The sequence below is a fragment of the Ischnura elegans genome, chromosome 6 (genome assembly GCF_921293095.1).
Source record: "Ischnura elegans chromosome 6, ioIscEleg1.1, whole genome shotgun sequence".
Classification (NCBI taxonomy): domain Eukaryota; kingdom Metazoa; phylum Arthropoda; class Insecta; order Odonata; family Coenagrionidae; genus Ischnura; species Ischnura elegans.
Genome location: NC_060251.1, coordinates 50511765 through 50537299, shown reverse-complemented (window position 1 = coordinate 50537299; position 25535 = coordinate 50511765). Strand labels below are relative to the sequence as shown.

The window sequence follows — 25535 nt, the reverse complement described above, 5'->3', positions numbered from 1 at the left end:
ATTTTTGGTGTAATTTCTGATCTGTATCTAAGAAGATATCTTCAAAAATTAATCTAAAGATTTTTTTTGCCGCTCATAGTCTTCTGCAATATTATAGCAGATGTCCTTGTAAAGTAGGCAAATTCCGTGTCAGCCAGTAAAGAAAGTATGCAACTACAAATTATGAAGGGAATTCTAACATAAATATGAAGCCTTGTGTATCCTTTCATTAAAATACAATATCCTGGTATTTTTTAAAAAGAAAGATCACATAAGCAGGGTAAACCTCTTGCACAGATAATGGGGAGTTGACTGTAGGCATATTCAGAATTATTTCAGTGGAAAAAACAAATGCACTAATGAAAAACAACACTTATAAAAAGTATTCCTTTAATGATTTTCCCTTAGCAGCTTAAAAATGTTCTCAAATTTACAAACACTTTACTATAATGCATCAGCTGACAACATTTGTTTTAGACCAAAAATGATCAGCTTTACAAGAAATGTACATATAGTTAGTATTCATAAGGATTTTCATTTATCCCACAAATACCATGACTAAGTGATGAGGTGTTGCATAAGAACTGCATTACATTTCTAAATAACTTCTAACCTCTAATCAGGAGAAAGGTTGATAGAGGAGGTACAAAAGAGGATTGATTCGATAAAATCACAAAACAGAATGATATAAGAAGAGAGAAGAAAACTCCCGAAAGAAAGGTAAACTCAGCTAACAAGTTTTTGACTTGGATATCAAGCCACCACACAATTCAACAAATAAACTTAAAGGAATCAACCCAAAGGGATTTCTTATAATTAATTCCATTCATATACACAATAGTGTGACTGATTGCGGAAACAAAATAAATTAGCAATCTATTTCTCCTTCACCTCTCACTGGAAACTTGTATAAATTTTGGCTTTTTTTTTTTAAATGAAACAATGGTTTCATCTTACTTGCATTATCAAATCTGTTTTTTCACTGATTATTTCAAATTGTCATGTTCAGATCCCACTGCCACATATATTGAACAAGTCACAAAAATTACTACTAAAACGATTAAAAGTTGAGAATTCAAGACAATCATGTCAGAAGTAGCATTATTAAAATGTATTCATACAACATATTAAATAGTTATCAGATAAATTATGCACCAGAAATTTACAAGAAGAAATCACCCATGATAAATAAGTAACATGTAGTCTATGAGCGTACATCATTAGCAATAAAATCTTAAATTAGGTGTTACAAAATAAATTCTTTCATTACACTAAATTTTACCACTCACCAATGTTTTTAGTTTTCCTTCATTTCTCCCAATCACATCACAGAAAATAAATTTATTTGGCATTGAAAATGAGACATGAGGAAAAGCAACAACATACAAACCAGAAAGGTGGTGGAAACTAAAGAAAAAAGTTAACATCACAAAATATGCATATGTTTATATTTACAATGTAAGAGAAAAATTACAACAGCAACAGTCTTTCTACAGTGTGTTCAAACACAAAAACCACAATACTGCCCAGCTGCTCCCCACATGGGTGAAATTTATGATGGAACTACCATGGCAGTCAGTTTTACAACTCGTTATGATCTTTTTGGGCATTACTGCTACAATACATAACAAAGCATGTGATTATCTCTTCATGATGACCTATATAGCCACAAGAGAGTCTTGATAACAAAGTATGCTATTCCAATAGTGCGCACTATTGTTTCACGTTGCTGTCGCTGTTGATTGTCAAGTTCGATATTCATTACACGCCGATGAAGTTTTGCCACTTGCCTTCGAAGATGGAACACTTCTTCATTGACTGAGAGACCCTCAGAAGGTCCAGGTGTGAGTTCCCTAAAAAAAAAGTTATACATCTGAGCACTATCAAAAAGAAAAACTATTATTATCATGTGGATAAGTGGAAAATTATTAAGTTATCGGTATTGGCCACAACACTTGGTTTAATCATCATAAAGGGCAAACGTACACTTGAAAAGTCCAGGGGATATGGGGAAATACCAGATAGACTACATCATGGTAAGAAAGAGGTTTAGGAATTGTGTGAAAAACTTGCGCAGCTTCCCTGCAGCAATGCAGATTCAGACCACAACCTAGTACTTATGAAATGCAAAATAGGATTCAAAAGACTTGTGAAAGATAGGAATGTGAGGAAATGGAATGTAGAATCTCAGAAGGTGAGTAAAAAGGAGAGAATATCATGAAATTGTGGAAAAGAGCATGCGGGAAATTGATAGTTTACACACTGTAGAGGAAAGGTGGGATAATATTAAAACTGGAATAGACAATAGGGAAGTGCACTAATTTTTTTTATTGCTGAATTTGAAAGTTTAGCCTAAAAAAGAAACATTGGTATAGTCACTTTTATTTCCTGCATCTGGGGGATGCACTTTAAAACGTTTTGAAAGTCGGAAAATTTCATGTTGCGCTGAAACACAGTGCCTCCATCTTGATTGAGATGTGACGTCACAAGGCAGTAGTCACCAGTGGAGTATCGCTGTATTCCGTCGCCTTCTTTAGCGCGGCAAGAGTTTCCGAGAATCGGTGGAGTTTGCTTCCTAAAAATGTCGTCTAGTGCCGAAAACATGAATTCAAAATAGAATTATAAATGATTTTTTGTTCCAAATTTCTTCTCGACGTCGAAACAAAAGCCTGGAGAAGATATTCATTCCCGTGCCCTAAGCACAAGCTATACGGAATAAATGGTTCAAGGCTGCTCCTGACTCTCACTTATAGATGATATTCTGTTTTGAAGTTCATTTGAAGGTATTGTAAGATCAAATTGATATTTATATTATAATAATTTACGTAATAGTTACCTCAGTCACATAAGAAAGTGTGTTGAGTCAAAATATAGCATCTTCCGCGTGGACCTACGTAATTTATAAACTGAAAGTAGTTTGGTCAAAGAATTATGGCGCGACTGTTATTTTACACGACCGCGCAAAATGCGTACTTTGCCCATGATATGTGCATATATGATAACAAACGATTTTCGTTAAAGTTAATCTTTATTTGTTGAAATTAGTACATTTATAGGTGATACAGATATAAAGGTACACGGCAGGTCACGCGGCGTAATTTGTACTCCACTGGTGACGGGTTCATCTTGCTGATCTAAAAAATTAGCTACAATACCTCGAACTTTGAAAACTCGCAATATAGGCAGCAGTGGCGGTTTGCCCATAAGGACTCTCGGACGCCGCCCCTCCCAAATATTTGAAAAAGTAAAAAAAATAAATATCCATTAATTTATAATTATACATCTGATTAATCAAAGCGTTTTTTCAGTCCCATACATCGAAAGTGTTGGAAAAACACGAAAAGAAATAGCACGAGAAGTTCGTATTTGTAACCGTGGGGCGCTGGCCAGAACGTCCCAATCCATCCCCATGCAGTTATATGGAGAGTGGTAGTAGTGGGGGCCGCTGGTGCTATGACGCGTCTAACGTTGTGTCTTATGGAAGTCTTGGGACGTCGTCCGAAAATGCGCAGAGCGATGAGTGAGCTGACATCGCTGCGCAGGCCGGCGGGCGTATAATCTGGCGTCTACTTGGTGCTGCCACAGAATAGGGGCGTACGGAATCAGAATGGTCACTGTACTGGGTGTAGTTATACGATTTTAATTTTTAATTACTGGTAGGTATTGCTACAGTAAATAAATTATCCCATTATGCTTGCGTTTTTTGGTGTTTGAATTCCGGAACACATAAAATCCAACCAGTTAAAGGCCGTATTGACGAAGGAAAACTATTCTCTAGTATTTGACACAGTTCTGTTATGATTACGAATTTCAAGAACCTTGGGGAAACTAATATTATAATATTTAGGCCTTAACAATGTATTCATATCTTCCCGATGATTAGAAATGCGGTACCTATTTTTCAGATAAATTTATCAAAAGACCTGCAGTATTAGGAAAAATCAGTTAACAATTCCCACTGATTTATAATTTAAGAAATAGTTGCGTGCGTGAAAGGGTGAAGGATTAAATATAATTTAAATCGTTAAGCGCGACTTTAAATATTCATTCAATTAATGTCATGAAGTGACGCGTACAATGCACCTTTTGTGTGTAGGTTCATCATTTTTCTAGCCGTCCTTGTTGTATTAGTTCATGTTCACCTAATTCCTCAGCGGCAGAGCGGTAGCTGTCTGACGGAAAATGCCCACTTGGGTCTGATTTATGTGGCCTCGAAGAGTTCATATCAGTGCGGAAATCCTTACAGCTCCCATATGTGGCTCTGTCGAGTCGTCTTCTTTTACGATCTAGAACTTATTTTCTATTATATCATGGCAATGATTTCGAAGACACGGTTATTCCAAATGCGACCCGTTGGCGTCTTGTGTGTTTACCACATATGAATCTTAGACTCAAGGAGATGGTCCGTGACGTCCTTTGTTTGCTTGAATGCCTTTGCTGACCTTAAATTCGTCCCTCAGCTGAATCAGCATTAGTGGACCACGACTTCTATCTCCCTTGAGTCGTCCTTATAGCAACGGCAAGACTCTCGGAAAGAACGGAGTGAAATGAGTTCAGACATCATTTTCGAGGAGTTAATTGTGCGTAATTGCCGATTAAGAAGTTTCTTAGTGCTGTGTGTACATTCAAGAAGACAATTTTGAATTAATCAACAGTGCTCGTTTTAGTGCTCGTTTTTTTAAGGGAAATATAGGGAAAAATTGTCCCAATTCTGTGTCCAGGCACCTTGTTCTTTTTGGTCGTATTTTTCGTCGGCCTATTTTGTGTCGTCCCTTGTTTATTTATAGACTAGTGCCCTTGCCATGTGTTTAATCAGAAAGAAATTGTTGTCCAGCGCTGATTTCAACGAACGTGTAATTGATCACTTTGCTGGACGTAATGAAAGAAGGATGGACTTTTGCAATATAACGAAAGGCCTGTGAGTATTTCATATTTTGTTTAAAATGTGTGAGAAATGTTTAATTGTTGATTTTAAATCATACTGTATTCAAGAAGCAACGCGAACACCGCAATCAAAGTTTACATCTGCAATAGCAAAGCGCGCGCATTCTAGTAGTGTTTGTTGCCTAGTGGAAGTCAGTGACACTCTCCTCCCTCCTCAGGTGTTACAAGTGTCATTGCTACCTAAATCATTGCAAATTTTGAATAGATTTGACAAATAACGCATTATGATTGAAAAACGAACACCATAAGTGTATTGCGGGCATATCCGCACGAAGAATGTAGGCGCTAAAACCTAAAGTTACGTATTTTCGTTTGTATTTGCAAAATATCGCAACAAATATATTTTTAGTCTTCAAGATCATTGATCAGTATCATCGAGAGTCCGGCCTAAGCCGATCCGTATGACCGAGAGTCTACTGCATTTAGTATTTATTAATCAAGCTTTATTAGGAAAACTAGGTATTTTTGTTGAAAAAAACGGAACGTATGGCATCACAGAATTTAATTCCTAGATTGCCGTAAAAACTTAATAAAATACACGAAATATTAAAAAATTATGACCCCCCGGTGGAGTGCGCCCCCCCTAGCATTTGACTCACGAGCCGCCACTGATAGGCAGTCAAAGTACATTGTAGGAATACACGAGACCATTCTAGCCCAGAATGTACGTACTATGTTGAAATCCTTGGTTTTCAAAGATTGACGTATTTTATACGCCAGCGCGCCCGGTCCAGGGTTATCAACTTTTATTTCATCCTATTTTTAATTGAAATTATATTTCGGAATGGTTCTTTTAGCTCTGCTACTGAGGTAAACTGGTAGTTACTGAGTACAAGGTACTGAGGTAGGTACTGAGTAAGTAAACTCCCTTTGGAGTAATGTGAATTACAAGTGTTCGAGATATATGGCATTTTATATTCGCTTTGTGTTCTTATTATGTCTGTACGCATATTGTTGCTTGCCACGAGCCTTTAATGGTATGTGCTCTTGCAAGAGTGGTTTTCATTTTTAATGTGGAAGTGGGTCAGTATAAGCAAAGAAAAAATTAACATTTTAGCGCACACCAACCCTTGTAGTCATCGTATCTCTGCGTTTGTAATGACACTGCTAAAATACCTTAACACCATTATGATGATAAAAAAATTGCCTCATGACAATGATTGCTGCAATTATAATTAATGATAAACTTGACGCCATATGATCGCAATGAAGACAACAAAAAATTTTGCCATAACGAAGTCTTGAACTCTGGTCCTAAGGGTGAGAATTTTACCTTGAAATCGTACACGCTACCACTACCCCAACCGACCCATAAAATATTGGAGGATATTTTGAATTTATATATATGACTTGTGAAAAGTAACCCATGAAAATTAATTAATTACAGCCTAACTAAGACCCTAATTGAAAAAGATGGAGCAAGGTACGTGGTCTCCCCTTGTTAGCCTTAACGTCTCACATTTCTATGGAGCGTTGAACCTGTCCTCCTTTTTCAAAAATTCAGTGACCATAAATACATCAAAGTTTGGTATACCATTTATAAATCGTTGGAATTTTCCTTCTCCCAACCAAGATTATCTTTTCTTGAACCCACCCTGGACAGCGAACCATTGCAACAATCAGCCAGCACGGAAATAAGGCTAACATCCCATGATTCTAGTTGCGAAGGGCGAACGTTCCGGCCGGCGTGAATACATCGCAACGAATAAGTCTTGCAGCAAACGTCTGAAATAGGTTTATTAGTTTGACTCGGTTCTTACAAAAAAGTTTTGGCATGATAAACGGCATTGTGCCAAAATATACCCAGCGAAAAATAAATACCATCATCTATTTATTAAAGATTCAATGTGCTATTCGTACTACTCTTTCCAAACTTGAAGTTGACACGTAAATGAATATTAATATATTACGCAATGATGAAGTCATTAACTCAAAAGAGAAGCAGCCACACATATATTCTGAAGATATTTTATGACAGCAAAAAACGGATACCCTCAAATTCTGTAATTTTTCTATGCAATAATAGTGGTAGAACTAAACGGCGTAGAAGCTACCTTCTGCTACTGCCTTGTGACGTCATGGCCAATATTCAACATGGACACCCGTTTTAGCGGCCTTTTAATTTTTCCATATTTCGGACGGTCATCTCAAATCAAGTATTCACTATTAGGATTTAATCTGTGGTTTTACGACATTATGTTATTCTGAACTCTAATTTAAAAAATGTGTTTGGTGCATTTGAAACACTAGTGTACTTCCCTATTCAGCGAAGAAGTCAATCAGAAGTGTTGACAGTAGAAGGATAAAGAAGCCATGGACAATGGAGAAAATGATAAAAGAAAAGTAGGAGAGGAGAAAGTGGAAAAACATGGCCACAGAGCCGGGCAAAATAAATGTATAGGCAAATAAATAATTGATTACGGCGTGAAACTAAGAGAGCAAGGGAGGCTTGGTGGAAAAGACAGTTTGAGGAAATGGAAAAGTTTCATAAGGAAGGAGAGGTAGGCACTTTGTACACCAAAGTTAAGTCACTATCGGGCAGCACAAGAGGGCATGTGATGTCAAAATTAAGGCTAAAGATGGAAGGATGCTAACCAAGCGAGAAGAGGTACAGAATAGATGAAAGGAATATACATGGAGGACCTCTATGATGGAAGGAACAGGCCATAGAGATAGAATAAAGAGGAGGAAAGTGCAGTGGAGGAGAATAATCTTGGGCCGGGGATCTTAGATGTGGAAATCGAGAGAGCCCTTTGTGATATAAAGGCTAGAAAAGAAATATTGAACAGACAAATGGAGGCGAGGGCAAAAGAGTATTTGAGCGAAGGTCAGTTTGGTTTTAGAAACGGGAAGTCAACTCATGATACAATAGCAATAATGAGGTCCCTGGTTGAGAGGAACCTAGAATATGACGAGGACGTGCATCATGGATTTTGAAAAAGCATTTGACAGAGTGAACTGGGTAAAGTTAATGGATATTCTCAAGAAAACAACAGTAGGGTGCCCATACTGTGCAATTGAGGGTAGCGGGTGGAGAATCTAAGTGAGCAAGCACTTCTGGAGGTGTGAGACAAGGCTGTCCTCTATCGCCACTGCTTTTTAACATGTACGCCGAGGAGATGGTAAGGGAAGCGTGGGATGAGTTGGAAGCTGGAGTTAAAGTGGTATGAATGATGTTCAAATCAGAGAGGTTCTCGGATGATCAGGTGTTAGTTGATTAGCCAGTCAGCGAGGGGGATTCAGGATCTAGTGGATGCGTTGAACAAGCATTGCGAGGAGTATGGGATGAGGATTAATCACAAGAAGACCTTGGTTTTGCGGTTTTGTAAAGCGATAGCACAGGAGGGAGCTTATGAGAAGATCATTATGTAAGAGTTTAAAGAGAAGGTTAGTGAAGAGTCTGATGTGGAGTGTAGCTCTTTACGGTGCAGAAACGTGGACACTGAGGATGAAGGACGAGAGAAGACTGGAGGCATTCGAGATGTAGATATGGCAAAGAATGGAGAAGGTGAAGTGGAAGGAGAGGAGGAATGACAAGGTGCTGGATATGGTAGGTGAGGAGAGGCAGCTTTTCGATGAGATATGGAGGAGACAGAAGGTATGGATGGAGGGAGTACTAAGCAGGGAGGGGATGTTGAAAACAGTGTTAGAGGGTAGAATGTTAGGTAAACGAGGGAGAGGAAGGAAAAGAATATGGTTTTTAGATAGAATGAAAGAGAGTAAGCCTTATTGTGAATTGAAGAGGAAAGTGTTTGATGAAAGAGAGGCTCCTAGAATTCTTCTTAAGTACTCCATGGAAACCTACCTTAATCGATAGAATACTTGAATAATAATAATGTGGAAACCCCCTCTGAAGGATGGCTCTCGGAAGAAGTAATGGGAAGAATCATGACTCTAAATGATTATGTATTACCTTAAAATGATTGAGAAGTTTCCCAATTTCTCAAATTGTAGTCTTTAAGTACAACGAAATGTAATCTTATGATGAAATTTAGGCTTAATATGTAATATAATTCGAACCTGTAATAGTCTCTGTTTGCAGAAGTGCTAAATTTTCCTTTGCCTCAATAATTTTTTCTTATGATGATGAACTTACATAAATATTAGCCATATTTGTAAACTTTGATGGCATCTCTAACTGACAAACTTATAAGATCCTAATAAGCATGTCAGAGGAAGCAATTTGAACAATGTGTTATCTAAATTTTGAAACAAGAAATTGGAATATCCATGACAGTGGAGGGATGGCTAGGTCCAAAGTATTCATTGGCATGTTATCTTCTGTGGCCTACCTTACAAATACAAATTCATTATCTCTCAATTTTAAAAAATCTGTTACACTCATGATACTATTAGATGCAACAAAAACATTACGAGACATGAATTCAACCACTGTAGCAAGTTAAGATTAAAAACTGTAAATGACAAATTCTACCCAAGAGGTTTGAGATATTTCCAGTTCAGGAGGAGGCCTCCAGAAGAGCCCAATACGAAACAGAGGTAAGAGCATGGCCCTTAAGGACCATGAGTAAGAGCTAGTCCAAATGGTCTTTGATGATTTTGCTACCCACTCTCCCTCTTCTTGTTGACAACCATAGTCAGCATGGTATGCATAAAGCAATTTTCATTTCCAGTCACATAGCACCACAAAGTTTTGCCAGAGAAGGTGGGCCTCTAGGTGACCTCATTCCCCTAAGTCTTATTGTGAAATCCATCATGTAAGTTGGCCAGTTATAGCCGATGTTTCAAAGGCTAATCCACCATCCTTAGCAAGTTATTCATTGAAACTTGGCAATAAATGATCCACTTACCTAACGGAATTCCACAGCAAACTTCACCTAAATCATTCACGAGGAATGTGATTAGTTTTACGCCCTTCCCCTAAGTTAGTAACAAGTTTATGCACCACCCATAATGATATTCTTCCACGATTGAATCAGCCCAACAACAGAGCAATGGGTAATATGTAATACTACTTACTATATGAAAGCAAACACCCTTTAAAAAGTATCATTTTTTAAAACTACACTGTGTATTTTCTCCCAAATGGGCTCCCTGTAGAGACTACTTAAAAGTGCAAATTACAAATAAGTTCAACCAATTCAGGCGTGATATAGTGGAAGTTCAACATATTGAAATGAAATGTAGTAGCACTTTTCCACAATAATTTTACATGCTCCGGCTCGCTGATCCATCATCTGATCTGGAATTGGTGGAAGACTAATACCAGTCCAATACCATTGGTCTTCCACCAATTCCAGACCAAATAATGGCTCTGTGAACTGACCCGCATTGTATGCATAAAATTATTATGGAAAAAAACAACTAACTTCCATTTCAATGAGTAAATTACATTTCACAAGAGTTTTGGCAGTTAATTACAGTGAGACTATGCCAATTTTTTCCAAAACTTTCCTTCTATCCTTCTGCCCCTAATTAGCTTGTACGATACAAAGTGGCAAAATTTTCAAAGCAAAACTAAGCAAATAAATTAAAGATTCATTTCCATTGAGTGCAATGCAACCTTCACTCGTTTCTGTAACTACATATGTTTGTACTCTTAAAACTGTAACCAAGTACAGTAAGACCTCTATGTAGTGAACTTCTTTACATCTTAAACCTCCATACTTCATACCACCCCTACAGCCCTGCCTGATTTACATGTAAATTTATAGGCAAACCTCTATACAGTGAACATCTTTATCTCATAAAACCTCCACTTATCATATCAAGGAGACACCCCTGAGATGGCCAAACTACCTCCGCAAATCGTACTGAGACAACTAGAGACCATTAATGCAGCCGCGATTACGTACATGGAATAACATTTTCAGCGATAAATGTTTAACACTTCTTTTTTTCTCTTATACACCTTTAATATACTGTAATTTTCACATTAATCATTAGTTATGGCCATTTTGTTCCATATGAGAACATACCTAACAGTAAATAAGAAAAAAGGTATCAAACTATCCTAATAATTTTAAGTGACCGTTGAACTAAGAGAACTCACATTGTTTTCTCTCGAATCTTGGTAAAAATCGCGTGATAGCACTCGCTTTCTGTTATTATTAAATAATAAATAAATATTCACAAATCCATGCATGTTTGTTTAAAAACATAAATTTAATGGTTTAAAAGACAGTAGTACCTTTCATTTCTGAAGGATATGAAAAAATGGTGCCTATCACTAAAACCTGACCTAACCTAAAACCCTCTATAGTGAACTGACTTCCACACAGCAAATTGCCCAAATTTTGGTTCCCTCCATTGCAATGTAAAAGGTTTTACTATATTCAGTATCAATGGAAATGAAATTGGTTTTCTTCTTACCTGACACCAATTCTGAAGTTACGAGGAGTCTTGTTCAAAGGACGCCCAGGGGTGACCACTATTTCCTGGTCTTCATGCATAGTATAGCCATTGTAATAACCATCACTTCCTCCATAATGACGATTAATGAGTGAAGGATGAACTTCATCAGCAGGAGGGAAGTAGTGTTCATCTAATGTTATGGAGCGTGGGGGAGTCTGAAAAATATGGTGTTTATTACAATCATTAACTATAAAATTTACAATCAGAAAACAGTGGCTACAGATACCATTTCATCAATTTAGACAAACTATTGAAAATGGAAGGGGAATAAGGATAACATGTGAAAAAATATAAACTGAATCATGAAGTATATCAGGTACATGAAACACAACAATTACTCAATACCATATTTTATATTAAGTATTTGCGGCTGAACATGGTTTTAAGTTTTCTCTTTCTCGAACATTAATTCATTAGCTGGTGGTGAAAAGATCCCACAGATGCAAGACAACAAAGAGGGATTTAATGGAATATTTTGAAATTGCAAGTTAAGCTAAGGCTACAAACATCAACAGCAGCACTGGTATAACTATTTTTGCACCTAAATATTATTTGAGAGTCACAAAAATATAACAAGATTATCCATGGTGATATTTTCAGTAAGGCCAAGGTTATTCTTTAACTGGAAGCTGAGAAGAGGCTTTCTGGTCAAAGTTGTCTTCAGGGACTTAAAAACTTGTGTAAGTTTTTCTTCAAATGTTCCAACATCTGCATTCTATGCTCACCTAATGCTTTTAAATCCAATCAAGAGGTTAATTGAGACAGTGTTTACACTTTTTAGGATGCCAAAAACAGTAGCAGGATTGAGGTGTGAAAAAAAATTAGGGAGTTAAAGCCATAAGGGAAATACGATACTCGCCAAAAAAACTTGGGTAACAGGCCATTGAGCAATACATATTTACATTACGAAAGTAAAGAGAAAATACTCAAGATAAAAAGGAGAAAGTCAAAATGAAGAGAAGTCTCACTCGCACACTGTGAGTTATAGATTACATTCTTAAATTGTAAAGGGCAGAATGGGCCAGCCTAACTTCTTAGAGGTAAACATTTTATAACATACTCAGGGGAAATACCTGATTGGCAAATAACAGATGCCTTCCAGACCTTGCGGAATGGTACGATATTGAAGATGAAGTGGGCCGTTAAGGCAAGAAATGAAAGTCGTACAGAAGAATGATAAACATGGAGAAGTGTCAAAATTAGTTGATACTAAAGTAAATCCACTTGTGGATAGTTCTTATCAAGGAATTCGTAAATATCCATAATACAAACCTTAAAACAAGAATATACCTCCAAAACTTTGACAGTTTGCACGGCAGGCTTCTGTGAACGTACTTTTTCTACCTCCCTGCCATACGGTTAGCACTTTCGCCACAAGTGAGGGGTAGGTTTTCGGAGATTGAGCAGCAGCAAAAGGTTTAAAGGCACTCGCACACAAATATAAAGGACCAGAATAAAATGCATTTTGCATATGGATCCTCAAAAGAATGCGAAGATAATACCTAGGAGTCAACGAAAAACTTTTGAAAGAGCTTTAAGCTTGTGATGTACAGCGATTTTAGAATTTTGTTCAGCTTTTGCCTTTAGATTTCAAATTATTATTGACATGTGTTGCACCTCGGGTAATTAAGAAATATGCAATGCTAAGCAGTGGTATTCCTCCAAATTATCCTTACTAGTTTGAGTTGTTGGCTACATTGAGATCCATCACAACAGGGCATACATATTTACAAATATAACTTACTTTTCAATTTATTATCGGGATATATATGACCATAACCATTTGAAATAAACGTATGGTCATGACTTAATTTCTTTGTACAGGTCTTGACCATACTTCTGTAGTTTATTTTTTAACACATTTGTCATTTTAGACAATTTGTATTAGCTGGGTATTTTGCTTGCATTCCATGCCTGAAACCGCACATAGATTGACTCCCAAGTGTATGCTAGTGATTTCAAATTATGATAACCATTCAAGTGACTGATGGTGATATGCAGCTTCAAACAAAAACACCTGATGCTGATTCATTGGAGTAGGTTTACTATGGCCTAGTTTTCATGAGCAAGTGAGTGGGCAGCACTATTTATAGTTAATATCAATCATTGACAGAAAATAGTAAGGAAATTATACTTAAAAAAAATAAAATTCAGAGATTAAACTCACAAGTATCACTTGAAGTAATGATTCTTAAACATTTCAGAAACAAATGAGCCAGGTAATTTTAACAAGAGCAATTTGCAATGAAGTTCAATGAAAAGTTGTTGCAAGTAAATGAAAATTTAGTAATTGATCCTAATTCAGCAAAGTGATTGCAGAAAAATTAAATTTACTGTTTATACTAACAACAAGTAACTTGAGCTGACCACATCCCAAAACTTATAAGAAAATCAGCAAGTCAACTCACAGTCTCATTTTCACCAGCAATTTTCATTGCGCGTGGCTTGGAAAAAAAATAAAATCTGTGCAATTTTATTAGGAATGTAACCACAGTCAGAGAGGAAATGGTAAATACCATGTATAATTATAAGTGACCGGTAAGATTCTGAATTTTGAAGACTTCCAAAGTAGAAAAAATAGCACAGAAATTGTATGCCACAATGGTTAGCTACATCAAAAGTCAAATACATATATTCCTAGTAATTTCTCAACAATGGTAAAATCATAAGGGAAGGTTTCCACAAATGTGGGGCACAAGCATACATGTAGAAAAATGGTGGACAAAGTGCCATCTACAGGTCCTAATGCCAACATTTTCTTATACAGTAAAATAATCATTGGAATGGATTTTATTCCAGCATAGTCAGAAGTGAGATGACAGGACAATGGACATAGAAAATTTTTTAATCATACACAGAGAGAAAACCTAAGGCTGTTGGATTCACGAGATTGGATTCACCTACCTGACATTTTGGTGGGGGATGAGGTTATCTGGAGAACAGAAGTAGAATAACAACAAATGGGACAACACTGCCATGGGACAAAATCGAGTTCAGCCGTGGTTATATGTACACATGCGTTTGTCATCACAATACTGATACTTAATCAATCTCTAAATATTTATGTCAGTATTAAAAGTGCCTATCTTCCGTCACCATATGTTTCTTGTCTATATATAGCTAACCAAGGTCATTGAAAGTAAACTAACCTTGAGCGGCCTGACATCACGGTGTAGTTTAACCCATCCTTCAATTCCAAAGTATTTCTTTCTCAACGACACTAATGACCACTGCTTTCCACTATTAGGTGGTTTAGGTAATTGCCTCCTCAAGGGAGCAACGATAAATGGATTTCTTACTACTCTGTCGACCTTACCTTATGCATATCAAAGCCAATACGTAAGTATTTTCATTCGAACAAGAATAAATTGATGACTTAATTCGAACACCACAGGTGAAAATGTAGGAAATATTTTTATGCGCGAATGAGTGAACTGCATATGAATTCAGAGATAGAAAACCCCACGGATTTTGCACCATGCGACAAAAAAATTGTTCATTGGGCATACATGAGGAAAATTATGACAGAATAACTAAAAGAGGTATTCAAGTTAGTATCAACAAAACCCTAATTCTTACCTTTATTTTCACCATTCCTGATTCGGGAGGCATGACAGCATTCTCTAATTTCATTTCTCTTATCGGCTCTTTCACGCCTACATGTTTATCCTCTCCTGCCACATTTAATCCATTTGAAGTCAAGTATGGAGGATAACATAGAATAAAATTTTGGAGAAGATTTCAATGAATAGTAAACAAACAAAAACACCTGTATCCAAGGAAACTAAATTTAGGATATAAAATCGTCCAAAATGTTATTCTGGAGCAAGATATCTTACCAACAACGATTATTCTGTCAGGAATATGCATATTTAGACTTTCATTTCCATTGCTCTGATCCCAGTCAGATCGAAAAGTATCGACTTCCCCGGCAGTTCCTGTAAGATTAAAATGCAATGAATAACTAACATAGCTGAGATGTATTATGACTATACCGATAATGTTTAATCATAATCGTTACCAGCAACTGTTATTCGTTTTGGCACTCGCATACTGTAAGTGATGTCGTCTGCTTTGTTGGAGTCATAGAAATGGTCCCCATCTGCATTAAAACGACTAGGCGATGTGACATCGGCCATCTGTCATGTAAGCGCGAAACAAGAAATAAACAAAGATTTATAACGCATTTTATGAAGAAATTACAAGCGACCCAACTGTCCAGCTGAGATGCGATCCAAATAAGTACACTAAATTGTGATTGAATAGTCGAAACCTAATCACTCCTTCCCTGTACAATATGTCACGCTATACTTACATTGATAATTTAACTACTTTAATGGCACCAATGATGTCATGAGTAATAAGGACGTGATGTTATTGCCGATAAGTGCTCGAAATTGTCGTTGAATTTCTTGAAATTCTATCGAACCGGGCAAAAACCTATCGCAATTGCTCGGAACGTTCGGAATTTGAGGCGATAGATCGAGTCCCAAATCGACCGTCGATAGTTTCGATTGATAGTTGGTTCGACCTAGTTCGACCGGAAACCAAGAATTCTTCCATTCTTGAGCAGGGACGTGGTGCTTGTTCTCGTTCGAGCTAAGGCCTTTATCGGCGACTTGCACCTTTAGATCTTTGCATCATTGCATTTTATTAATTAATTATCAAAAATGACGTCCAAAGCTGAGTTGGCCTGTGTATATTCGGCACTTATTTTGGTCGATGATGATGTAGCGGTGACTGTAAGTATCTAGATGCATGTAGACATGTGGTCCTCCGTGGTGACGTGCGATAGCTAATGTTGCCTTAATATTTTCGATTAACAGGGTGAGAAGATACAGACTATCTTAAAGGCTGCAGGAGTTGATGTTGAACCTTACTGGCCTGGCCTCTTCGCCAAAGCTGTCGAGGGAATCAACGTTAAAGATCTCATCACCAACGTTGGTGCTGGAGTTGGATCTGCTCCATCAGGAGGCGCAGGTATGAATTCGGAAATTTTTGTTTGGTTAATGTAATTGGAGTAGTTTAATTGTGTTAATTTCGTTACTAATGGCTCTTTCCATAGCTCCTGCTGCTGGCGGTGCTGCAGAAGCCGCTGCACCGGCTGAGAAGAAGAAGGAAGAAGCCAAGAAGGAGGAGCCTGAGGAAGAATCAGACGATGATATGGGCTTCGGTATGTATTTTATTTGATCCCTACCTTTCATCTTATATCCTGTGATTAAGTGTATTAGCTACTGAATCTTCCTGATGAAAACTGTTAATGAGGACAGCGATCCACTCCTGTGTGTGGTATAGTTCCCGCCATTGTTTCTAATCCTTGTTTATCTTATTTTTCAGGTCTGTTTGACTAATTCCCATCGTACCTGACCATTTCTTTTGTAAAGGAACAATAAATGATTTTTTAAAAAGAGGACTTTGATTTTATGAACAATCTAAACCCTGTGACATTGACTTCGGATGTTTATGAGTCTCCACCAAGATTAAGGTTTTATTGATTCTCTTGCCGTGAGTATGCCGTTAGCTTTCTGATTGAAATTCTCATATTTTGAATTTGCAATTATGTTAGTCTTGTCTTATACTGCGGAAGAAACCCTTATAGGAGGCCACGTATATATTAATTGGCAATGGCTCTAAGTGCTGTGATTTTGTTGTCGGCTCCACCGTATTAGTTGGAGTGCCATACAGCAACAGTGCTTGAGATATACGGTAAGGTATAGCCGAGTTTAGATTTTGAGTACACTTTAACAGTTTTTCGTTAATTTTTGGGACTGTGTGATCCCGTCATCTTCGGATGTTAAAGATTCATTTTTATCTTTGTAGTGACAGACGATTAAAATGGCATGCCTTCGCTTTTACGTTCCACAAGGGTGGTACATCGTATTTAAGTAATCTTAGCTGCCTTTGTATTACACGTTAATTGTGTGTGGCTGATACAATCATTTGTACCGTAAAGGAGCTGGCATTATTTCATGACCTTAGTGAGCTATTATTTTATTGCAACCGGTGTTGTGGTTTTACCTTTTGCTTTATAACGTCTATGTAAGTGATGAATATTTGGTTGTGATATTGTTTAAAAGTTGCGAACTGTGAAATAATTGGCCTCGCCATGTGAACAATGTTTCCTCGAAGCTCAAATCTATCATCTAGTTAATTATTAACCATATCTATTTATCAATTTTCACCTTAGTTCACGCATGGCAGGTCACCTCAGTCGTAAGAGTATTTTGTCTGAATATTAGAGCGACCAAATGCCATTTTCTCCAATGAAGGCATCTATGGTGGTGGAATTGCTTCCTTTAAAGTAGCTTAAGTAGTGAGGCAAGTAAATTTTAGTAAACTTTTAATTAATTGCTTTTGTCTTATTTGAAATCCTTAACCAGGAGGCAGTTATTAAATTAATATTGTTAGCATCCATTGCATAGGAATAGTTGAGTTGTTGATCCGAAGGTCATTTTATTGACAAGGATGTTGCTTTCATTGCCTTGAAACACTAAAGATGAAGGCCCTTCACTTGTTTATTGTTCATGTAGTTGTTACAAGTGCCAAATACGTTAAGGCACCATGTCAAGGACCCGTCTTGTTTTATCAGAGCAAGTAGATTCTTTTCCTAATTTTTTGCTGATGAAGTCAAATTGTTAGCATAATATATTGAAGAGGAGTCGTGTTGAGAGGGTACTTATTGAGCTGTAATAAGGACAAAGGAGAAGAGTAGGAATTGTAGAGAAAGTTCCTAGTAACAATAGTGATAGAAGTGGATAATATGCTGACCTAGCAATGATTTAGATACTATCGTGGTTGTAAATAAAATGCTGTTGGTCTAAGGAAACTTGGGAACAAGCTCTTCCAGGGCTGCAGACCAACGGAATCAGCAAATAAATACTGGCCGACTATGTGTACAGTAAATCCAAAATAGGGGACTACCAATGAGATGTTAAGGTAAGGATAGCCATATATTTGTCACTTTGTAAAACCAAACCGTAAAAGGTGGGATATTTTTGCACAGGTATGCTAACCCAGAATCTAGCCTGAGGATGCATGAGTAATGATCAAATGACAATTCAATGAAAGCTGTGAATGTGATGGTGTGACAGTCACTTTGTCTTGTTCGGGAAACATTTTTACTAGCTAGCTGCTGCTAGTTTTCTCAGTGTGGAAACGTGCAGTGAAATATATGGCCAGAGTTTCCATGCGATCACCTTGCTTACTTCTTCATAGTGAACTGAAAATCTTTCTATTTCCATCCCTGCAAATGCTTGAGTGTGCCACTTTTGTTAAAATTAACCTAGTTCTATTCATTATTACTCAACCAGAATGACTATAAAAATACATATATACAAGCAAACTTGCCTATTTTTCCAAACACCACCAAAGTTAGCAGTAGTTCTTGTAGTTGACAGCTCCACTTCCACAATTTTTCAATATGTATTTATAAATTTGTGTTGAATTGGAGATGAGGTAAATATGTTACTGAAAGTATCTTTGAAATTTGCTGGAATGGAAAGTTCATGTGTAAGTATCTGTTTACAGATTTTATGGATTAACTCCACAGGATTCATGGAAGGGTTATGGCTGTTTAAGCTCCATCTATACCCTCAATACCAGTCATGTGAACATGACCTTTCACATAGTAAGTCCTCTAATTGATAGTTGTATTAATTTCACCAGGGGAGATGTATCGGAGGTTTAAAATATCTTTGCTAAGAGAATAAGAGCTCATAAGATAGGCTAAAGAGTGCAGTCTGATCCGGATTTATGGTTTTCGCATTTAGTGTTTATTTTTGGGGTCCCAAATCATTCCCTATGCAAGTAATGTAAAAATTATCATATTTTAGTGTTTCTGCATTTAAGGTCTTGAAAAGTACCTTAAAAAGTTGCACTAGATAATTTTGCCTGATTTAATGTTTTTTCATTATGATTGTTTAAAATGACTATCAAAGTCTTTGAATTTCTGCTCCACAACAAGAAAGTTCTCATGAAATTTTAGCAAGAGTCTATTGAATCTACTCGGGAATGCTTCTTCATCAGCATTCTCTCACGAATGTGGTGCTGGGACCTTCAACTTGCGAGCGGGGTTATTTGTCTTCACATCTTTCACTCCCCTTCTTATCCAAACACTTTTATTTCAAATTTGATCTAATGGAATTAAGTCATCCCCTAATAACCTTTAACGACCTAATCTTTCACTTCGTGAACTCGACTTCGACGATTACGTGATAACTGATGACATGAGTTATTCTCCGAGGGCCGCTATTATGATAGTTTTCTGGGAATTTCTTCATCGATGGCTTACGAGCCTTTCAAATTTCGTCTCTAATCTTTATAGAAGGTGTATTGTCAGGTCAATATTTATCCAGTCCACTAGTATTCCTTCAAATAAGGAGGCCCAATATTATTTGTGCAGTTGACCTGAAGATTCTTTCTATAATCCATACCAAGGTGTTTCTATGGATGAACTTTAAAAGAACCAAGGAAGTGTTTCCCCTGACATGATGGTGGGCAGGGGTGGATCCAGGATTTCTTTCTGGGGGGGGCACAAGCAAGGCCATATCCAGGATTTTGTTCAGGGGGGGGCACAAGAATATCTCGTAATACAAAACGAACGCAATGATAATGGGACCATATGAAAAATCTTGCATAATTTTGAGGGTCTGGGGGGGGGGGCATGTGCCCCCCCCCCTGGATCCGCCTATGATGGTGGGTGAGAGTATTCTTTCTCTGCATAAAAACATATATAGGAGCCCATTCGTGACATGTGGATGGCTATAATCGATGTCGATTCAAAGATCTGCCTCTAATTATATTTCAAAAGGGAATAGCAATCAGAGTTTTGACAACTTTATCACAGACCATGACTCTAAATAAATCGCTCACCCTGGAAAAAACACTGCGTAATTATGGTAGAATTGATGAGCATGGAAAAATATGGAAATCCAGCAGGAATTCCCTGGTGGTTGACTTTGACATCGTAACTCTGACGAAATTGCCAAACTCCAGAGGCAGTGAAAATTTTTCATATTAGCTCAAGTTTCATTCTGATGAAGATGAAATCTTTTCACTTCACAGAGTTAGCTATTTGTTACTCGAGGTTCAACCTTGTTTCATTAATAACTGGTGAGAAACAAGGTGAGTCAGAGTCAAGGTGATCAGCACGTGGCATAAGCAACTTTTCCTGGCTCCATTGAACTGCATGAGGCTGTGGATGTATGACAACAAATCTGGTGTTATCATTGATTTCAATCACCTTTGACGTATATGCATAATCAAAATAAGCTTCTCCTATTTTGAATGATCTTGGAATCAAATATGTGCAAAATGTGAGGATTTTTAACGGCTTATTTGGCCCTCATTCGCTGAGGCAACACAATGCATTAAGTTGGCAAAATTCCAGATAACCTTCCGTGAAATAGATATTCCGGAGTGAATATAGAACAACAGTTAAAGGATCTTCTACTGTCTCTTTATTTCACTTGTCTATAATGATGCGGATTTTTTGTGGAATTAAACATATATCATTTTAGACTTGCTACAATACTCTTATGCATGGAATAAGTTTTTTTTTAATTTGTCAAGACCACTGAAAAATGAGTAAAAATGGAATCAAGTTCATAGTAATATTCTGGGTATTTATTTAATTTTCCCACAACCCCCAAAACCCCCCCTCGCTGCGCCACTGATCATAGTTGTCATGTTCAAATGTGTTTGTTGATATATTTTAGAGGAATGGGATTTTCTGAAAATATTTAATAAGAATACTAGTCCAAGTTAGCAATAGAGCCAATATAGTTACATTTTCAATTTCTGGAAATGGAAATTTATTTGCATAAATTTTTCTGGAATGGTTATTGATGCCAAGGACTAAGTGCTCTTATCCCCGTTTAACTTGAATTCTGTTCATTAACATATGTTCACTCTGATTGATCTGCGAATAATTCCTGCTTGTTTGTCAACCAATTTCTCTTAGTGTTCTACTTTCATTCTATGGTTTGTGGCATTATTCTTTTGTAGTGCAGTTGATATTGGAGGAAAAATCCTTGGTTGTCTTCAAATAACAACTTCATTTTATATGATGAACCACGATTATTTTTTCTGGCTAACTACCTGTCCAGGTAAGCTTACTGGGAATGTGATACAAATGTCACCCTCGCCTATCCATGACTTAGAACAAGAACTTAATTTCCTGCAATGCAATTAAATTGCAAAAAATTAACATTTATTCTGGTAATACTTATGTTTATTTGTCCAAGGGTCTTTATTGTAAATCAATAATGGAATAACAATAAGGCATATCAAAATATAAAAAAACCTTTTACCTTAAAATTATATGAAGGAAGATTTATTTTTCCATCGAGTAATTTTTGGTTTGTACACAAGTGTGTGTGTTCGTGCTATGTCAGCAGTCGCATAGCCAGAATATGACTTATTATTATCACTGCATTCTTTAGGGAACACGAATTATTAGATATTAATTAATAGTAACTAGTTTTACTGACTTTTAAAATAAATTCAATTAGAATATCTTTGAAATCCTCAATAAAAATCATGTGAAAAACACATAAAATTCATAAATGCTACCCTTAAAACATTCTTTCAAGAATGGCCCTCTTGCGATTGGATTATGCATTCACTCCTTTTGGGTAATAAAATGTTGAAAATTATGTTGTGGGGGTGATTCGATTCTGATTTTTTCAATTCGATTCTATATGCTGATTCTATCAATTCTTATTCATACTTACAGGTATGATAATGATTTATGAGTAGCATTGCTGTCATTAACTGAATAGGATAAAACAACAAAGACAATTTAGGAGCCCATAAAGCATATTTATTAAAATAGCCAATTAGTATTACTATAGTATTATATCCTCAGCTTTGATAAAATAAAGAACACTTAAACTGTTTCAGACATCAATTAACAATGTACATGCGCACAATGGCTTAGGTGTTCAGCAGCCTTTACTCCCTATGGTTTTAGGTAGTCTATTTTCAAAATACATATTTGTCATCCTGGAATTGATGGAATCGGAGTCAACTTCAGACGATCAATTCAGATTCCGTGCATAAGAATTGATAGAATCGAGAATTGACTAGCCCCTAATATATTGCCAAAGCCCTGTGCTCCAGATTAAACTTAGCCCACCAAGAGCTAGTCGGGCACTTGCTCTCCCTCAGCTCAGGCTAGAATTTTTCAGTGTGAAGTTAGTTATGTGCGTAATGTCTTTTGGGTCTTGTACTAACCAAGCTCAGCAGCAGCAGATAGGGTGAGACCAAATATAATTCTGAGGGTAGTTGTGGTTCAAATTAGAAAGCATTATTGGCCACTTCCCTATTAAGTTCACATTCATTTGTAAAATTTACCTAATTTTTCTGAGGAATACCCCTTTCTATTTAGAGTCATACAAAACAAACCCACCTAAGTGTGACAGATTTATTAGAAATTAGCGAAGCCGAGACCCAAGTGCTTCATTCTCAAGGCATTGTTTTGGAAGGGCCTCTAATGTACTTTCCTTCAGCATTGAGCCCAAACATTGGCAGCTCAATTTTCATTAACTTTCTCTCTAATAGCTCCCATTGGTGGAAGTCTGCCCAGTGCACCACCACCTCTAGGTAGCGGTTACAAGACAATCCTAGGGAGGTGTCCACCTGTGGGTTACATCTTGTGGAAACATCCCAGTCAGCACACGAGGTATTATATACATATTTTTTAAGTCAATCTTGGTAAACTATGTAAAGTATATTGAAATATGTAAAATTTACATATCATATACTCGAAAATATTTACATGGAAAATGTTGTTAACTTTTATTTTAGGTCAACATAAAATGCTGTCTTATTTAATACGTGATTGATTTAAACCTATTTTATGACCCATTTATCGATGCATTTAATGTAAACTGAATGTAAATTATTTACATTCCATATACTTTTAGAATTGACGTAAAATACACATATATTTACGTCCAATATACATAAACCATTTTCATGGATTCATGCCAGATAGTTCATTTACTGGACTACCCACACAGCAGAGGATATTCCAGGAATATCCCATTTTGATCCCCAATATTCCTATTTCGTCCAAGGGTTATTGCGAACCATTACGGGATATTCCTGGAATATCCTATTTTGATCCCCTATATTCCTATTTCGCCCACGGACATTGGAAACCATTGTGGGATATTCGCGGACTATTTTTTGACAATAGGCTTTTGTGTATGTAATAACTGAGTCACAGGTGTTACTAAATGATATTACAACAAAATAAGAATAACTTTTTGACCCTTTCGAGACGGGGGAGTTTTCGTCTTACAATTAGTATGACTGCTGTACTGAGCCCCAAGAGAGACTTCTTTCTAGTGGTACGGAACAGGGGGTTCCTCTTTTTTTGCACGTTCGCAAACGCTGTTCCAGAAATGCACTATAGGAACACAGTAGAACACCTACCTATGGTGTTTGCGCCTTTCTGTTCTGGAACACTCATGAGCGCTATCCAACTGGGCTGTGTTGGAACGCAGGTGAACGCCCGAGAAAATGCCTACCACGTTTGTTTTATCATTTCTGTTCGGAACATCCAAGAACGCTGTCCGCCTGGGTTGCTATGAAATGCAGATTTATTCAAAGATCAATCAATTCCCTTAAGATGTAAAAAAATCCTGCCATGAAAAGTTTCCCTCGTTTCATAAAGAAGAATGCTTTTCAAAATGTGATTTCACTCGTGCTTTTTAATCGACTGAGGCGATGACACAAAAAAGATATATTTCTCAGTGGGATTTATTCCTCAAGTCGTAAGGCGAAACTTAATTTTTTGAATGCCAAGATTGACTCCCGCCCGCGATTTCGACCTATCGATTTGGGATACCATCGATGGTCGATTCCACCAATAGTCGATTTCCATCGATACACACATGGCGCACATGCGTCCCTTAACTACTTCGACGACCACCTGCTGCAACGATTGATGTTACGTTAACTGTGTTGTGTTCGTCGTTAGCGAAATTGATCCTGCCGAAGTTTATCAACCTCTAAAGCTCTTCTTTTACCTGTTTCACCAGCACCTGCGTAATCATCTACCGTTACAACGAAATTTGTAGTGTTGTTTTTTTCGAAACTTCTCCAACAAAAGTTTATCAACCGCTGAAGTTCTCTTTTTTCTTCCTTCACCAGAATCTGGGTAAGTAGAAGTGTTGCTCATTGCAACAATTTTTATTTTAAGTGAAGCGTATTCTTAATATTTTCAACCTTCTTACACTTCCTGAGACAGCTCAGTCAATCATCTTTTCAATCAATCTTCTGTGGATTGCGTTGCATATGCTTAAACTTAATTTTATTTTTATGCTTGACGCATTTTATCACTGAATGGTGGGAGGATTACGAAGAAAAACTTCCCGGCTTAACTATTTATTGAGTCATTTAAAGTTAATTCCATTTTTTAAATTCGCTGTCGAGTCATAAGTTTAGCTTCCTTCAAAATGTACCCTACAAACGCAGAAAGGATTAAATCTGGATTAAACACGTATTTTGAAATCCACGAAATCTCAATAATATCTAGATTTAATCTGTTGCAAAGGTGTTGCTATGTCCTCTTTTTCTCATATTATATCTAGATTTAATACATGTAATATCTCGCCCCACGATACAGATTTTTCAGGGATTAAATACAGATTTCAGTATCTAGATTTTCCTGGGATACATTGTAGTACTGCTTTTCATTTGAACTTTTATCAAGGAACCTTTGCGTTACAATTAATGATATAAATTGAGGAAGCTTCCCTGAAGGGAAAACCCTCTGACCACCACAATAAGATCTCTACCTATTCACCCCTTAGCTCCAACAAGAATTATATTATCAAGCACCCAATAAGCAAAATCTTTAAAAATTAACTAACCACTATGCAATAATAAACTGACTTGAAGGAAAAAGATTGTTTATTTGGATTGAGAAAACATGACTCATAATAATTGATATTTTATTAAAAAGGTACAAATATCTATTTATATCACATACAAATTCCAAGCATTTCAAATTACAATGAAATTAATAATTTATTAATTCAACTAGCTTTTAATGTGCCCTTATCAATGTCATAGATTTTTAGGTGGAAAAATGCATTAAGTAGCCACTTCACAATAATACACTGACTTGAGGAAAAAGGTTAATAATATGGATTAAAAAACATGAGATAGAGTAATTGATGCTTTATTAAAAAATCACAAGTATTTTTTATTATCATTATATAGAA

At 36.7% G+C, this 25535-nt stretch overlaps 2 protein-coding genes across 2 annotated transcripts; one reads left to right on the top strand and one right to left on the bottom strand.

Moving 5' to 3' along the window:
- Nucleotides 1-352: 352 nt before the first annotated feature.
- Nucleotides 353-15720, bottom strand: LOC124160641 (transport and Golgi organization protein 11). The gene is made up of 6 exons (XM_046536556.1): nt 15614-15720; nt 15320-15437; nt 15138-15236; nt 14878-14972; nt 11257-11453; nt 353-1832 (listed from the first exon to the last, which is right to left on the bottom strand). Exons 2-6 carry the CDS (start codon nt 15435-15437, stop codon nt 1628-1630), a joined length of 714 nt encoding a protein of 237 aa, XP_046392512.1. The 5' UTR covers nt 15614-15720; the 3' UTR covers nt 353-1627.
- A 79-nt stretch (nt 15721-15799) lies between these two features.
- LOC124160642 (60S acidic ribosomal protein P1) lies at nt 15800-16706 on the top strand. Its single transcript, XM_046536557.1, has 4 exons — nt 15800-16040; nt 16125-16278; nt 16364-16471; nt 16636-16706. Exons 1-4 carry the CDS (start codon nt 15969-15971, stop codon nt 16647-16649), a joined length of 348 nt encoding a protein of 115 aa, XP_046392513.1. The 5' UTR covers nt 15800-15968; the 3' UTR covers nt 16650-16706.
- Nucleotides 16707-25535: the final 8829 nt, after the last annotated feature.